The sequence below is a fragment of the Coenobita brevimanus genome, chromosome 47 (assembly GCF_032717465.1).
Source record: "Coenobita brevimanus isolate Jiangsu-jjx chromosome 47, ASM3271746v2, whole genome shotgun sequence".
Classification (NCBI taxonomy): domain Eukaryota; kingdom Metazoa; phylum Arthropoda; class Malacostraca; order Decapoda; family Coenobitidae; genus Coenobita; species Coenobita brevimanus.
The window spans coordinates 3,274,230-3,292,164 of NC_137000.1; the positions used below are offsets into that span (position 1 = coordinate 3,274,230).

The 17,935-nt window shown below is 39.6% G+C and overlaps 1 protein-coding gene across 1 annotated transcript in view; it reads right to left on the bottom strand.

Moving 5' to 3' along the window:
- The window catches only part of LOC145398975 (peptide transporter family 1-like), an 84,402-nt gene that overhangs the window by 36,552 nt on the left and 29,915 nt on the right, over window positions 1-17,935 (bottom strand). Inside the window, exons 4-6 of the mRNA XM_080271707.1 lie at window positions 16,363-16,441; window positions 9,797-9,938; window positions 5,242-5,337 (exon numbers count right to left, since the gene is read on the bottom strand). Of these exons, the coding sequence (XP_080127833.1) occupies window positions 5,242-5,337; window positions 9,797-9,938; window positions 16,363-16,441 (317 nt within the window). The remainder of the gene's footprint in view (window positions 1-5,241; window positions 5,338-9,796; window positions 9,939-16,362; window positions 16,442-17,935) is intronic.

Sequence of the window (17,935 nt, forward strand, 5' to 3'; positions counted from 1 at the left end):
AAAAAAAACTGAAAACCAAAAAACACTGAAAACCAAAAAACACCCTACCTATACACCACTGTACTTACAGTACCCCTCCTAATTTTGGCACTGTTTTCAGGTCAATCTGCCACATTTAGACATCAAAACACACATAAGAATGTTGAAAGTCATGCAAAACACCAAGAAAAACATGAAAAAAAAAACTGAAAACCAAAAGACATCCTACCTATACACGACTGTATGTACTGTACAGTACCCCTCCTATTTTTGGCTCTGTTTTCAGGTCACTCTCCCATATTTATACATGAAAACACACATAAGAATATCCAAAGTAATGCTAAACATCAAGAAACCATGAAAAAAAACACCGAAAACCAAAAAACACCCAACTTATATATGAATGTATGTACAGTACCCGTCCTAATTTTGGCACTGTTTTCAGGTCAATCTACCATATTTGACATCAAAACATACATAGGAACATCCAAAGTCATGCAAAACACCAAGAAAACCATGAGAAAAAAACAATGAAAACCAAAAAACACTGACCTATACACCACTGTATGTACAGTACCCCTCCTAATTTTGGCACTGTTTTCAGGTAAATATGCCATTTTTAAACACCAAAACACACATAGGATTATCCATATTAATGGTAAACATCATGAAAACAATTCATAAACAACAAAAAATCCACAAAAAAAATGACAACAGTTTGAAAATCTGTTGTCTGTGACAAGTGACTGCCCCTTCCACAGCCAAATATGCCACCGTAAATTGGTTATACTGTATTGGCATATGTCGTACACCATCATCTTCACTGGTATTTATACTATAAGCTTATAAAAACACATAAAACTGATAAGTAAGAGTATGAAACTCAAGCAGGAATAAAGTGTTCAAGAGTAAAGCTTACCTACATATAAATTCCCACCATCCTAATTCAAAATTTTGCCAGCATCTTCGAAGAGTTAAGCATAAGTCTAGATGCAGAATTTCATGAGCTTTCTTGTGGTCACCACGAAATTTCCATACAACCAATAGCTGTCAAACAAATTGTAAAAAAAAATGTGAAAACTCACAAGTCATTACTATCACCACAGAAGAGGATAAGGAATGAAGAGGGAGTCAGGAGGGTATGGAGGAGGGATGGGAGGGGGAGATAGAGAGGCAAGGCTGTGGGGAAGATTCTCCCCCTTCTGTCAACAGGTGGATGAAAGCTTTTGCCAACATTTACTCAAGCCTTGGTCTGTTAGATGCCGAGCGGCCATGCGGAAACACAACGCAACCGTGACCGGGGAACTTTCGACCATCGATACAGGAGTAGACAGCCGCTGTCACCGAACATGCACTCATGGTTTGTGGTCTGTGTTCGATGGAGGTGGTGGTTGGGAAAGACTCAGCCGCCATGGCCGTCTGATATTAGACATTTTATGGGGAATGAGCACGGACGTTTTGACACCGTTTGCGGGTTACAGTCATATTACTTGGATGCTGGAGGTTCGTTGGGAGTGATAGGACGAGTGAGCAATTTTGACTATTCAGTACATGGGCAAACGGACATTTTAGCTCTGGTTGTGGGTTACGTACTACTTCCCTCTCACAGCTCAAGCCCAGCAGCAAAGATACTGAATGTTTGGAATGTCAGCTGGCCGGCCGAAGTTCTTGGGCACTTTTATGTCCGGATAATAGCAAGTAAATTCAGGAAGCAATCAGTAGGATAGAAGTTGTGGAAGCAATGAAGAAAGTTAAATTGGGGAAAGCCCCAGGAATTGATGGAGTGTGTGGTGAAATGCTGAAGTATGGGGGAGAGATGGTAGTAGAATGGATGTGGAAGATGTGCAGATTGGCCTGGGATGAAGGTAGAGTCCCGGAGGATTGGAAGTCAGGTATAATTATTCCCTTGTACAAAGGAAAAGGGGAAAAAGAAGTGTGTGGTAATCACAGGGGCATCTGTCTTCTTAGTATAATAGGAAAAGTGTATGGTAGGATACTTATTGACAGAGTTAGAAAAAGAACAGAGGAATTAGTTGGAGAAGTACAGGGAGGCTTTAGGAAGGGAAGAGGTTGTGTAGATCAGATATTCATTCTTAGATCTTTAGTGGAAAAGTTTCTAGAGAAGGGAAGGAAGTTGTATGCGGCTTTCATGGATTTGGAGAAAGCATATGACAGGGTGGATAGACATGTATTGTGGAAAGTATTAAGAATATATGGAGTAGATGGGAAGTTGTTGAATGCTGTGAAGAGTATGTATGATGGTGCTAAGGCTGCAGTGCATGTGGATGGTGAACTGAATGAATTTTTCTCTTTGAAAGTTGGGTTGAAACAGGGATGTGTCATGTCTCCATGGTTGTTCAATCTGTACTGTACATGGATGGGGTAATAAAAGAGGTACAAGGTAGGGTAGTGGATGCTGGAGTGGCCCTGGTGAAAGGGTAGTGTTTGGAAACTCCCTGTACTGTTGTTTGCAGATGATCTGTGTTGTTGAGTGAAGAAGAAGGAGAGCTGCAAGGCTTGGTGGATGAGTTTGGGAGAATGTGTAAGAAACGGAATCTAAAGGTGAATGTAGGGAAGAGTAAAGTGATGGTATTTGAGACAGGTGAAGTCAGTGAATGTAGAGCGAGGCTGGATGGTGAGGAATTGGAAAATGTGAGTACATTTAAGTACTTGGGTAGTGTGATGAGTAAGGATGGAGGTTTGGAGGATGAAGTGCTTGAAAGGGTACAGCAGGGAAGAAAGGTTGCTGGTTCCTTGAAAGCAGTGATAAGAAGCAGGGAAGTGGGCATGAGAGTGAAAAAGTTACTACATGACAGTATTGTGATACCAACTCTAAAGTATGGAAGTGAAGCTTGGACGTTGCTGGAAGGACACAAGTCAAGAGTGAGAGCAGTGGAAATGAGTTATTTAAGAGCAGCCTGTGGAGTCACATGGAGAGACAGGCTGACAAATGAGGATATAAACGAGCGTTGTGGTGTGGATGTGATAGGAAGCGTTAGGAGGAATACACTGAGGTGGTTTGGCCATGTGGAGAGGATGGAGGGTGAAAGACTGATGAAGAGAGTGTATGTGAGTGAGGTGGAGGGGGGAAGAGGGAGGGGGAGGCCGAGGATGAGATGGAGGGATGGGGTGGAAAGGTATATGAGAGAGGGGGGTGTGAGTTGGGAGGGGGGCAGTGAAATGGCGGGGGACAGGGCAACGTGGAGGTGATTTGTTTGTGGCCACCCCAAACTGGATTGAGGTGTCTGGCAATAGATAGATAGATAGAAATTCAGATAATGGTTTAATAGAGCCAAAACCCAGCATCTTGATACTAAACACGTACGGATAATGAATGTCTGGATAACTGGGGGATCACTGTATTAAGATTATCAATTTGTTTAGTGTGATTCATTTCATTTTGTTTATAAAAGCTCCAACAACCCTGCATGCGTTGGCTTTGGTCACCTAATAGAGGCTCTCCATGCTGCTCGACCTCTGGCAGCCTATTCAGTCCTTTATCCCTGATGTCACACTCTATGACCTCATCCCAGGTCTATTTTGGTCTGCCTCTCGTAACCCTACCCCCCAACATTCACACTCCTCACTTTTTGCACCCTACCATCATCCCCCATCCTCTCCACATGCCCAAACCATCTCAATCTATCCCTCCTCATCACAACACCAATACACTATTACATTCATTTACTTACTTTATATCTTGCTACCACTAGATCATTTTATTCAGCTTAAACAGACTTCTAACAGTGAAGGGATTACCGGCAATGAGGGCTATCTCTACCTCCTCCAGTGTGAAAAGACACTTCAAAGCTTAATATAATCATTTGGTGACAGCAATAACAGAAAATATACCAAAATACATCACTAGAATGATGTGGTTAAAGCATCAATCACACTATTTCCATGACCCATTCTATTCTTCACTTCCTTTGCATATTTGTCTCTTTTCCATCACTGCACTAAGGTATTTATAATCTTCCAACAACTCACACCTCTCCATTCATCACCATATCACGTTACAATTCAAAGTTTCTTTACCTAATAATAAAATTCAAGGGAATGAACTCTGCCCACACCCAGATTTTGCAAAACATGAATTCTACTTACTAAGTTAAAATAAGCATAAATCAAATGAAAATATGGATGAGTTTAAAAAATAATGATACATTTTTACATAGAAGCACAACTGAGTACAATGATTTATACATACTGCATCATCTTTAAACAAATTTGGGGTTTCATTCTCTTGGGAGTTATCATGGAAAGATCATATTACCTCACTTGTAAAATCTGCTTCCAAGAGATAAGGCATGCTAAGTCAAACTCCATGCATTTTTTACCCCTACGCAGTTCTTGACTTTATATAGGGGTTTTATTCGTCCCTGTGTAAAGTACAGCTCTCATGTGTGGAGAGGTTCCCCACACACAGCTCTTTTCGTCAAGGTGGAGTCAAATGGTTTTCATCTCATTAACTTTCCTCCTCTTACTGGCTCCCTTCAACCACTGTCTCTTCACTGCACTGTTGCATCTTTATATTTTTTCTATCTCTGCTTCAATGATTACTGCTCCTCTGAACTGTCTGTTTGCATCCCTCCACCACTACGGTGAGCACGTAGCACCTATCTAGCAAAAAACTCTCATCCCTTTTCTGTCCAACTCTCTAATGTAAGAGTTAACCATTACTCCCAGTCCTTCATGTTTGCAACAGGTCAACTATGGAACTGTCTTTCTTTTCTGCCCAACTCTTAATGCAAGAGTCAACTGTTACTCCCAGTCTTTCATGCATGCAACAGGTCAACTCTGAACTGTCTTCTTTTATCTGTATTTCCTACTGTCTATGACCTCCAGCCTTTCAAATGCAGTGCGTCCAAGCATCTTGAAATGAACAAATCTTGAATTTGGCTCTCCATTATCTTGTTTTTGTTTTATTCTTGTCGGAGGGAACAATCCTTTCAGGCTTCTGCCCTTCGGTTCCTACTTCCATGCATAAAAAAATAAAATTACAAACTATCAACAATAACAACAAAGTTGCTTATTGTCCTCTGTCCTTATTAATTTGGTCTAAAACTGCCATCTCTCTATCTTGATTGCTAAGCTTAAACAATGATGCTAGTCATAAAGAAGTGCTATGAAAACAATGTACAGGTTGAGCTGCACTTTTATCCTATTCTGTTACTAACCTATAGAAAGTAAGCTGAAAAAAAAAGAAAAAAACTGTTCCCATTAAGGCAGACAAACTGTAAATAACTAATGAGAACTAACATTTTGGCGGTAAGATCTGAGAAGAGGGGAGGAAGTGCAGCTGTTGCCAAAACAGTGTTCCCAATTGCGTACACTATTCCCAAGTAGAGGATGGTCCTGAGGAAAGAAAAAGATAGTTAGAACCACATAAGAAAAACACTGCTGCTGAAATTAATTAAAAATTCAATCACGTTAACCCCTGCTGTGCTGATTCTCTGTAAGGTAGTTTAACTTCCTTGAGTCATTGTTTTACAACCAAAGTAAATTGTACCTCACATGAGGCTTGCAGCATGGTCTGTGCAAACCTTCATAGTGTCTCATATGAGGTCTGCAGCTTGGCATGGGTTAATGCGTCTGTCTACAATGGACCTATCTATCTAAAGACATGATGCCTTAGTCCCACAAGGGGTGTTCACAAAGAAATTGCCTCCATGCCACCCTCTCCACAGCCATAAGACTGTCCTCTTTCCAACTCACCCACCTCACTAATCTCTCTCTCATCCCATCCCTCCATTTCATCCTTGGTCTCTCTTTTCTGCCCCTTTCATCTCACTAACATACTCTCTCCTAGTTATTCTCCATTCACTTCATGCAGCTAAATCATCTAAAGCTACGGTACCAGTGTTCTCCAGCACAGGCACATCAACACTAATAACCAAAAAGGATACATGTATATACCTGTATTCATTTTTTTGCTTCAAGGCCTGGGAATGTGTGGGCCAAGGATACTTTAGTAACAATCAGTCTTAAGAGTACATATACTCCACTCATACCCACCTGCAGAACAGGCATGAAAATACTAGAACTCCACCCACAGTTGAAGGGTTACAGATTCAACTACTAACATAAATACGGATGTCTATTACAGTATCTGCATAGTAATAAAATATCTTATTAACTGTTCTCCGTAGACAGATAACTAGAAAGTCTTATTTAAACTGGGTAAACATATCCATTTCTCATCATAAAAGCAACATCAATGAATAGGCTTTTAACCCGTCAACTGCGCAAGGCAGTTTTTTGGAGGTGTCCGTGGTGCGCAGACATATGGGTAAAAATGATATTTCCCAAAGGCCAAATTTTGTCTTAAGAATTGAGAGAACACATGCCAAAGTATATAGTAACGAAATATTAGCTCAATATTTACCTTGGTAAAGCCATGGATGAACATAGAAGTGTCTGATTCCCTATTGGAATGTATGGTTTTCGTTTTCTTTTTTGGTTTCGGTTTCGGTTTCATTTTTGAAGGCTCAAACATGCTTGCAAGGGTTGGCCTTGGTCACCATGGCACTATATTTGAAATTCACCAGCGCAGCCAGGGCTGTATTGAGCAGTCGCACTCGGAACAGCCCAGGCTGTATAGAGCAGTTAACGGGTTAATATGCCTCAAGCAGTTACAACAAACATGAGCACCACTATTGGCAGACAGAAAGTATCAGTGAAAATACAGTTATTCACTAGCTATTCATCTGCAAAACTTCAAACTCTGGTGCTATCACATCCCTACATCACTTAAATGAGGGGAGAGAGTAGGCTTCTGAACTGACAGCCACTCCTCTCAAGCTAACAGTCAAAGCTCTATAAATGATAACAGGATGCACAAAGATCTCTCATATAAACCACTTGCAAAAAGAAAAATAAGGTACAGTACATTCAATCAGGTGCAAACTTCACAGCTTCAACCCACCCCATGCCAGTGACATATATATACTGTACACTGGTTCCTGCATGTGTACAAAATGCCAGCAACATATATATACGTCATTGAGTTGAAATATTTGCCAAAATTCATAAAATTCAATATTGGAGTGAGATACCTGCTAGGGATACTCCCGCACCTGTCTAGGCCCAATACCCACACTGAGTCATCACCCAGTCCCTCCTCCCATGCAGGCCCCCCCCCCCAGCTCAGTCCCACTTTGTGAGTGAGTGAATGAGCACCACGATGCATCGTGGTATTCCCCAACACGAGATTGACGAGCTCCTGAACATCCCTTATGATGGTGAAAGTGATTCTCTCATTGATGATGATGTTGCTGATCAAGACTACATCCAACCTAAGTCTGACTCAAACAGCAAGGACGAGGTTCCATCACCAAGAAAGGCGAGGTATATGGCTGTCTGCATGACTGTATCTCACCCTGCACCACCACCAAACGCCACTTCCCTAAACTTATCATCGCACAAGGAACAAAAAAGATTCCCTAACACAGGTGCCACGTCTGCCAGCACAGCACAGCATGGCCGCAGACCCAGCGGAAGGACACCAGGTACCACTGTGTGGAGTGTGACGTGGGGCTGTGTCTAATCCCATGCTTTGAGGAATATCACACCCTTCTCCGCTTCTAAGTGTTAGAACCCTGTGTTATGTGCGAAAAAAGACGCCTATGAGTGTTACTGTAATGTATATATAAATTAGTGTAGGTTATTTCATAAGTAACTGTAATGTATATATAAATTAGTGTAAGAGATATCATAATAATAAGTGCAGTGTAAGTACTTCATACGTAAGTTGTGTAATGTGTCTTGTGTGTTCGAGAAACGACACACATAATGAGTACAATGTGCAAGAATAATTCATTGTGCGAAAAAAAGACACAAATGTAAAATATATATGTACAGGCAAACACTTGTGTGAAAACTAGAAAATTCAATAGTAAAAAATCGGAAAAATGCCACTCACTCACTTCATTGTCATAATGCGCCCCTGCACACAATTATGCTTGTGGACAGTTCCCACATCATCTATATACCTTCCGAGAGTTTCCCTGGATCATCTGGGATACTTACCCATGAAGGAAACAAAGATCTCCTACCTCAACTTGCTGGGAGTTGGCAGCAGCCCATGAAGTCTATGGGAGTTACTCCGAACATTTCAGCCACTCGCCAAGAAAGAATCGACCTCAAAACCAACCTTTTAGGCTTCTCTGAGTACTTTTATGGTTGTTCTCAATGTTTTCTCATCATTCCTAACCTATCTAGCAAAAAAAAAAAAAAAAATTAAAAAATTGACCATCCCTGGGGTGCCAAGAAGGTCCCAAGTCGGCCGGCACGCCGTAGGTTAAGATTACTCTCTGCCAGGTAACTGTCTGCAATATGTTACATTAAATCTCATGAAGCTATAACAAGATGAATTTCCTTGCACTATACATAATACATGTAGCTACCTTGAAAATATGAGAATTTCCCCTCAGAAACCATTCATTTAAATTACACAAATAAAATACCACTCCATAAACCCTTTCACGCCTTCACTTCAAAACTCAGTTTCTACATCTTTTGATCCACCATATCTTCCACTGGAGTGTCCATTGACATTTCATAATATTCCACGCCATCTTCCATCATCTCTGAATATACAGTACTTGAGAGTTCATTCTCTTGTGACATAACATGGAAAGATCATATTATTGTACTTCTCTTCCCAAATCTGCCTCAAGGAGAATAGGTGCACTAGGCCAACTCCAAACCTTCTTTATCCCTGCACAACTCTTGATTTTATACAGGCATTTTGTTTGTCCCTGTGTAAAATAAAACACTCATGTGAGGGGGTGCTCCCCACATACAGCTCTTCTCAACAAGGTGATATCAAAGGCTTTTTGTTTCAGCTCTCTTCTTCTTACTGACTCCTTTCACCTTCTGTCTTTCTGTCGCACTGCTGCATCTTTATCTCTTTTATATCGCTATTTCAACGGTCACTGCTCTTCTGAACTGTCTGCATGCATTCCTCCATTATAGCAGGCATGCAATAACTGTCTGGCAGCAAGCTCACACCCTTTTTCTGTTTAACTCTCTTATGCAAGAGTTAACTGATACTCCCAGTTGTTCAAATATGCAACAGGTCAAGTTTGGAACAGCCTTCTTCTTTCTGTATTTTCTTCTGCCTATGATCTCCAGGCTTTTAGATGCAATGTGTCCAAGCATCTTGAAATGACAAGACTTGAGTTTCTCTCTCTCTCTCTCTCTCTCTTTCTCTCTCTATTTTTTGGAGGGAACAATCTTGCCATCTTCCAGCCTTTGGTTCCTTCTATCCTACATAAAAAAAAAAAATCTTATTCTTGCTATCTCAAGGCAATTACATTCAGCCAAGAAGAGTTTTTCTTTTCAGTGTGGAGGTGTTGAATGTAGCATTCTCCAACTCTTTCAATACAGGTTTTTCCTAGGCTGAATAGCTCATCTGGAGGCAACAAAAATAAACTCAGCTACAGTACATTACATCAGCTCTAACCTGAAAAAGATCCCTAACCTCTTTCAGCTCAATTGATGGTCACGTGCAGTCAGACTGGAGGGATACTTTAACTTGTGCCCAAGGTGATTCATTCATACCTCATAACTATGCCTTATCAAGTTTCATTCAAACACAACACTGTATTCGAAGTGTGAGTGACCTAGTTCTCTTAACTGAAAATAAACCAACTACAGTACTGTACCATAAATCATCACAGTGAAAGGATTGAGCCAACTCACTCACACTACTGTAAATCCCATATTTTTCATACCCTCGCTTTGATTCTTTATTACAATGTTATTAACTAGTACGTAAATAGTTGAAAGAAATGTAGCTAGTGCATGTAACCTGTATTTCCCAAGTAAAGCATCTGCCAGGATGGCTCCAACGATGGGTAAGAAGTAACACAACATAGCCCAGGCATGGAAGATGACAGTAGTTGTATCCTCATTGTATCGCAGCTGGTGGTGCAGGTACAGGGTAAGGACAGCTGTGGGTATGATAAAGATAAATCAACATGCAGTACTGTAGTTATGTAATAGTAAAAGTCACAGCCACCCCATATTACTCCCATTAATGTGTAGGGACTTGAGACTAGGCTACAAAAGTCCCATATTTAGAGGCAGACAACCAGCCTACTTCCTTTGACAGCATTACATGACTGAAAATACTCTCAGCCCAGCTACTGGGCTATTGGTGTCACACAACTCTCATGGTTAAATATCCCAGACAATATTAACCAGTCATTTCCCGAATGTTATAAAAAGCAGAATTAATCTTACAAAAGATGCAATCCAACCAAACATCTCCCTAAATATGAGGAAAAAGTTAAGTATCAACAAATATAACATTCAGTCCATTTAAAATATACCATATACATGCAAAGAAGAGCTTCTTTACTTGTGAATGATAGTTGTCATGGTATAAACACTGCAATCTCTCATATATTTTTGATGGGAAAAATAGTTATAAAAATTTTCTCAAAATCTTCAATCATTCATTTATCATCTAATCCAGTGTTGCCCCATGAGGAGTGTACGAGCCTGGGGTTAAGCAAGTTGGTCCCGGCATTTAAGATGAGAGTGACCACCCTCACTCATTGCTGAGTGGCATTAGGTGAGCAAAAAAAAAAACCATCCACTCCTTGGATATAAACCTGTGCCAGCTCAATTTTATTGGAGTACCTTAATTACCTATTAAACCACCAGTTGCCACAGTTTGGTTATAATGTTACCACCCAACACAGTAAATGGTTTCCTGGTGTACAGGAAATCATTTGGCTTGTCACTCAGTGTAGAGTCATCTGTAGACAGAGGGAAGAGGAAAGTATGAAGGAAGGAAAGACAGAAGAGGAAGGAAGGAAAGAAAGAAGGAAGAGAGGAAGGTGCAGGGACCCAAGAGCAGCACTACATTGAGTAACTGGATGGTGGGTGTCCCCACCTACCACTACCTTATTTAAATAAATCATCACTAATAAAACATTACTTGGCCACAACATCTCACATATAAAGCAAATACAAGCCACAATGAGCAGAAGTATTGGCAGTTTTCTGATCTTTTCCAAATGCAGACTTACAGAAATGGGAAACATAGACTCACAATAATGGGAATATTACTGCACTCCCAAAACTAATTATAAAAAAAAATATAAACTGTGCAAAATCAAACATCATGAATCTGAAACCAGTGAATATGGGATCCTGATTGTAATTCCTCTAGGATTCAAACACACTGCTGTGTTGGTCATTTCCTGATACAATGATACAATAATTTCCTTTAATCTTATGTTAAAAATATTTTCTTAACATGTTCTCTGACGTTCATCATTTCCTCACCTTTAAATTCAACTTTACTTATACCTTAAAATAAACTCTGCATAACACTTATCTTTCTTCAACCTCATTTTACTGTATCCTCTAAATAACAACATCTATTCCCCCATAAACTATAACAATGCCAATATTAGCACATTCTCTGAATAACATGTACCAATCTCTTTATCCCTAAATTTTAACAGCTCTACCAATACACTGACCACTCCTGCTGATACTAAACTTTGAAAGATTATGTACTGTAGCTCTAACTTAATACTGCAGTTAACTTTTTGCTTTTTGTGGCAATATACTACTTCTACATTATTCTATACTAAAGTCATATAATTCTCCTGTGTTTCTACTGTTATTTAGCCTTTACAGCCAAACTTTACATGATACAGTAGGCTTGCACAGTGCGCGAGAGATTGGGCGGTCCACGACCTCGCGCACTGGGAATTCACGTACTGGGAATACATAATCTTATGGGAAAAATTACATATGGGCGGTACCCCCTAATACCTGGACATTTTTTGGCCCTTAGAGACATAAAAAAGGTCAAATTTTTCAGACAGTGTACTACAGATATAGCAGCAATAACTAAAATATGGGCAGTCACCTTAACAACAGTAGACAACAGGCCTGATGGACTTAAACAACAGGGGTTCTAAGGCGCAGCAACGCACTTACAGTGCCCCCGCCACCACCCCGGCCGCACCACGCTTGTTTAACGGTTGCCAATGTTGTATTATTCCAGGCTTTGACGAAGAAATTTACGGCCTGTTGAATGTTACATTTCTTCCAGAATGCAGCAACAGTCATTATGGTGGGGGTTGCAGGTATGCCAGGTGAAGCAGGTGAGTCAGGTGGGGCTGTGAAGGTGGAGAGGAAGGCAGCTGGAGAGTCAGGTGGGGCAGCGGAGGACAGCGGTGGGCGAGTCAGGAGAGGTGGTGAGGGGAGGATCCTCCCTCTCCTCCTCACTAGTGCTCACATTTTTGGCAATTTCCTTCATCTCTTCTTGCTTGTTTGTTTCATTCCTCATCTTGTTATGGACGTATTGGCAGTATAACAACTTGGTATTCGCAAAATAAACATCATTATTATAGAAACTGGGTATCTATTCTAACTTACTGTTAATGCCAAAAATGTTATTATTGAAGCAGTTATTGGCGACAACTTATTGTAGACTCCTCTTAAGCACCTTCCCCAAGAGCCTCTAGGTCACTATTGGCACGTTGTGTGGGGGGGGGGGTTGTGTACTGCTGGAAAATGGCATTTCCAAGCCACTTCTTGCCTCTACCTCGTGTTTTGTGGGGTAAACTCGCGCATTCAAGGTTTTTTGTTATGATTTTTGGTCACTCGCGCAAAATGCGATCCGCGCACTGTGATGACGCGCACAGGGTGAGCCTACTGTAGTTCTAAGTTTACATAACAGTACCCTAAACCTCTTTAAAATACTGCTTCCCACCACTCTGACTACAAAATACCTTTCCAACTGCTTTCTTTTCCTTTATTATTAGCTTCTTATTACCCTGACTGTTATCAATGCTTCTTTTGTATTCTCTCTTGATCCACCTTTTCATGCTATCACTGCTTCTTTTGCATTCTCTCTTGATCCACCTTTTCAAAGCATATTCTGGGTTGTTATTTAAAAATCCAATATTATTAACTAGGTCTAACTGACTATTAAACTCACATTGTCCAATACTAAGCTGTAATCATGAAAATATAGTAGTCAATGTCTATATTGCTTCAATTTGTTTGTGGTATACAGTATTTTGAATTAATTTCTTTGCTACTCGCTCATATTTCCTTTCTTTACTTTTCATTTCAATGACAGATTTTTCACCTGCAATCTCTTTTCATAACCTCATTTTCCACATTCATAATCTTACTTCACTTACTTTTTTTTCACTTTCCTTCGGTATAAACATTTAAGCATATAAATCAAGACAATATGTGCACACCTGCATGATGACTATGCATACTTATAACACCTCTCCTAGCCTAATTTAACTTTCTCATCTAAGGAAGAACTTGTGTATATATTTCTGGCCAAACAAGAATAGGACAAGAAACTATCTTAATCAAGCCTAGCTCTTTCACTGCTATGGAAATGATGACAAAGTTTAAATTCAGTCTACCATCAGATGATAGTGTTACCTAATACAAGTCTTTAGAGTACAGGCTGAATTCTAATTGAATTTGTGTCTTAATTTTCACCTTCAACAGTTTCCTACTCTATTTATTTATTTATTTAATATATATTTATGTGGTAGGTGGGGGCGCTCACCATCCACTCCCTCGATGTAGTGCTGCTGTTGGGTGTCTGCCCTTTCCTCTCCTCCATCTTTCTTTCCTTCCATCCTCTTCTGTCTTTCTTTCCTTCATTCTTTCCTTGTCTTTCTGCCTACGAGTGACTTTACACTCCCTCTTCTGTCTTTCTTTCCTTCATTCTTTCCTCTTCCTTCTGCCTGTGGGTGACTCTACACTGAGTGGCAAGCCAAATGGTTTCCCGTACACCAGGAAACTATTTACTATGCTGGGTGGTAACCATATAACCAAATTTTGGCACCTGGTGGTTTAGTGGGTAATTATTGCACTCCAGTCGGATTAAGCCGGTGAAGGTTTATATCCAAGGGATGGTTGGAGTTGACTGCTCATGTATTGCCACTCAGGGATGAGTGAGGTTGGTCACTCTCATCTCAAATGTTGGGACCAACTGCTTGGCCCTGGGCTCCTACGCTCCTCATGGGGCAATGTAGGATTGGATGATGGATGGATGGATGGATATATATTTACTTATTTTTATTCCTGATTTTATTGTATTTTTTTGTCTCCCAGGCACTTCAGAAGGATGGGTCACAGAGATCTCAGGTTGGAGGAAAGCATGCACTAGCCCAGCAAGATTCAAATCCCAGAGGTGCATGGAGGCTTTGCTGTTATCTAAATAATGACAGGAATGGAGGGTGGTTTTCAGCAGCTTACTGTAAATGATTTGCAGAATAACAGACCCTCAGATCCTCCTATGCCCAATGCCTTCCAAGTCCTAAAAAAGGAAAGGATTGGATGTTCCCACATTTTTGCCTCACATGGTGTTCATTATAATTAACTTGGCCCTCTCCAACTTCTCACAACCAGCAATTACAAAATATATATTACTTTGTAAATTATACAGTATACTGGATCTCTCCCAATAAAATAAATATATGTGCACTTTTATACCAGCAAGTACAGTACAGTACTGATATTGTATTCAGGCAACAGACTCTCTAGCTTTATGAAGGTATAGTTCCTAGTTTTAAGCCCTGTCTAAGACACTACATGAAAAAGGGTGGACCTTTTCCATTTACAGTCAGCACCCGTATAATGCGGGAATATTGTCCCAGGAAGCTCCTGTTTTATGAATATTCTGCATTATAGGGCCATATGTTTACATGTTAAAGGGTTTCATGGTACCTATGCCAACACCATGTTCACCTTTTGGGGCAATATTCAGGCTTTTTTTTCCAGGAAATTTCCCTACCTAATACAGACTTCATTACATACAAACACTGGAGGATTCCTCACCTTGAATGGAAGAGGTTGTGGGCTTGCTGGGGGGAGGTGGAGGGGGGGTTCCATGGCCAAAAAAAAAAAAAAAAAAAAAAAGAGCATAGGTCACACACAGCATGTGTGCTGCCAAAGGGAGGGGAGAGGGTAGGCTCAAATGGGGCAGGAATGCTCAAGTGGACCATGACAACACCCCACACAGACATGTGACAGCAGTATGTCATAGGATGATGCAATCCACGCTCTATCATTTGCCACATTCTTTGAAATCTAGCCGTAATTTTATGCCTCAAGTCATGTTCTGTCTATCACTAGCCATGTAGTGTGACTTTCAAACATAAACTGGGGCCTCCTGCCACGTTATGTCCATAGTCACCAAGTAGTCAGGTCCTGAAAAAAATTATCAGCACCCTCCGACCGCATTATATCAATTTTTCCCGTGTTATGACATTTTTGGACACAAAATGGTACCTCCCATGTTAAGAGAGATTCAAGCACTCTGACAGCATGTTATGCAAGCACTGACTGTATAATGGTCCACTTGCTAACCCAACATCAATTCAGTGTAGAGAGATAGGGCTCTACCCTCCTTGGTGAATTGTCACACACTGGACAAAAATTACCAAGGAAAAGAGAAGAAACCTCTTCTCACAAATACTGTAAGGTACAGACAAAGAAACAGGTATTTTCCCAAAGTTTGATGAATACATGGCGGAAATATCGAATCATCTGAAACACACATTAGTAGTGTTCTCAATGTGTTTCGTCAGTTACAAAATTTTTTCGGACAGAAATGGGAAGATAGTTGTTTGTCTGACTGTACATATCAGTATACTGTATAGGCAACATATGGTCTGATGAAGAAGAATGAGAATTCATATTGCAGTTATCATCATGATATTCATCACTCTGATTATGTTCTCTTCTGGATCTAAAACAAGAATATTTTATCTGCTCTCAGAACATGAATAAAGGTAGCAAGAAGAACGTACCAATTATAATCTTCTCCCACCAACTCCCTGGCTGGTATGGGGTTTCATCAGCTTAATAAACTACAGTATATTCCTGAAGCAAGAAAACATACTTACTGGTAAGTGCAACGGTAAGAATGAAGATGTGGGTGAGGTAATTTAATACAAAAGAAACTGAGTACAGAATAACTCGACACATAATTATACAACAATGCATATGATAGATGTACAGTACATTTTATTCACAACATAAGATGGGGGCAATACATAGGATGGTGTGGGGCAAGGTAAAGTATTCTCATGACCGTATTATCAAAACTGGGGGTGGAAAGGTCTATCCAAGTCTCCAAAGAGAAGTGGTCTTTTACAGGACAGAAGTAGGAATTTGATGTGGTTAGCCTGCATGCCATCTTAAAACAGCTCATTCAACAGCAAAGCAGAGGAGCCAAATACTTGAGTACATCCTGTACACCTTACAATATATTCATCGTGAGTTTCACAAATTAATGTCAAAAAATAGAAATTTGCTGACCCTTTCAGTTTTAATAATATGGCAAATAAACTCTTGATTCTGACTGACCTCTCATGCCATAATACGAAAAACGCTCGCAGAACTCGCTGCCAACAATAAAGAAGACGGACCGAGGGAACCTCTCCGCCTGTAAAAGGTTAGTCAAAGACAGGGTGGCATTAAAAAGTCCTTGTTATACAGTACATTTATGGTACTCATTTATTTATCTATTTATTTATTCATTTTCTGACAACATTAAGTCTATGATAATTTACAGAAAATTATCTATTAAAGCTCAATTGCTACCTGTATGACTGATTTGGCAATGTCCTTCATTTTGAAACACCATTTGTATGGAAAAAGCTGTGTTATTCTGGAACACATAATTGAATATTAGCAAGAAATAAATGCACAGAGTCCTCATTAAGAGTAAAAAATGTACAGGTATTTTAAAAAAATCATCTTCCTCCAAATAACCAGTATCATAAATCTGGGACATTTACAAATCACCTTTACAGGTAACAATGGTACTTTAATTGGTAACCTTCCTGATACTTATAGTGGACATAATGGCAAGTGTGTGTGTGTGTGTGTGTGTGTGTGTGTGTGTGTGTGTGTGTGTGTGTGTGTGTGTGTGTGTGTGTGTGTGTGTGTGTGTGTGTGTGTGTGTGAGAGAGAGAGAGAGAGAGAGAGAGAGAGAGAATCTTTATAGTGAGAACTAAGTGTAAGTGGATGGTTCTTTAGATTTTTGATAAACTGCTTTTAGTTCTACAGGCAGCTCTCAACACAAGTCAAGGATGTGTCCCAAATTATCAAATATTTCACCATACAGGTGGTGCTGAAAATTTAGGAACTGACACATAAGCTTTACAGGTAGCAACTAAACTGAAAAAGTAAACATGCCACATGTCACTGTGGATTTAATTGCAATAAAAAGTGCACTAAAAAAGACTACTTATATGAAGTACTATCTGTATTAATTTTCCTAAAGCTTTAGATGTTCAACCATTTATGAGGTTCCCCATTTTGGTAGCTATCATCTACCTGCTAGTCACTCCTTCCAGAAAACCATGCTCTAAAAAGTTCAAACATAACCTTAAGCTATGTTACAAACAAAATGAGTTGCTTTTACCTGACACAGTTGGTTATAAAAATTCTCAAACATTCTTCTAAGAGGTTGTTGTGGAATAGTCATCAATTTAATCTTATGTAATGATGGAAAATTTATAATAATTTGAGAGCAATCTTAAAATACAAGTAGAAGAAAAGTTATAACAATTTTATCATTACCAAGTACAGATTCATGACATTACAGTTCCTGTTTCTTCTCTTTATACAACTAAAATATACAGGTAAGTAAGTTATAATAATGGAAATCAGAACTTTTAATGATATACTTGAATTTACATTTGTGATGGATTAATAAGTATACTATATATTTACAATATGGCAATATGGCAAATTTACCTTTTTTTTTTTCTTCCACCAAACAAAATATAATTATACAGGTATATGCAATTTTGTAGTCAAGGTCACCAAGATGTTATAATACTGAATTTACCAATTTCTGTAATACAGTATCTCGTTTTGTGTTAAATACTGGATTGCATTAAAATGCTTCAAATACACTGCCTGTAGGTTT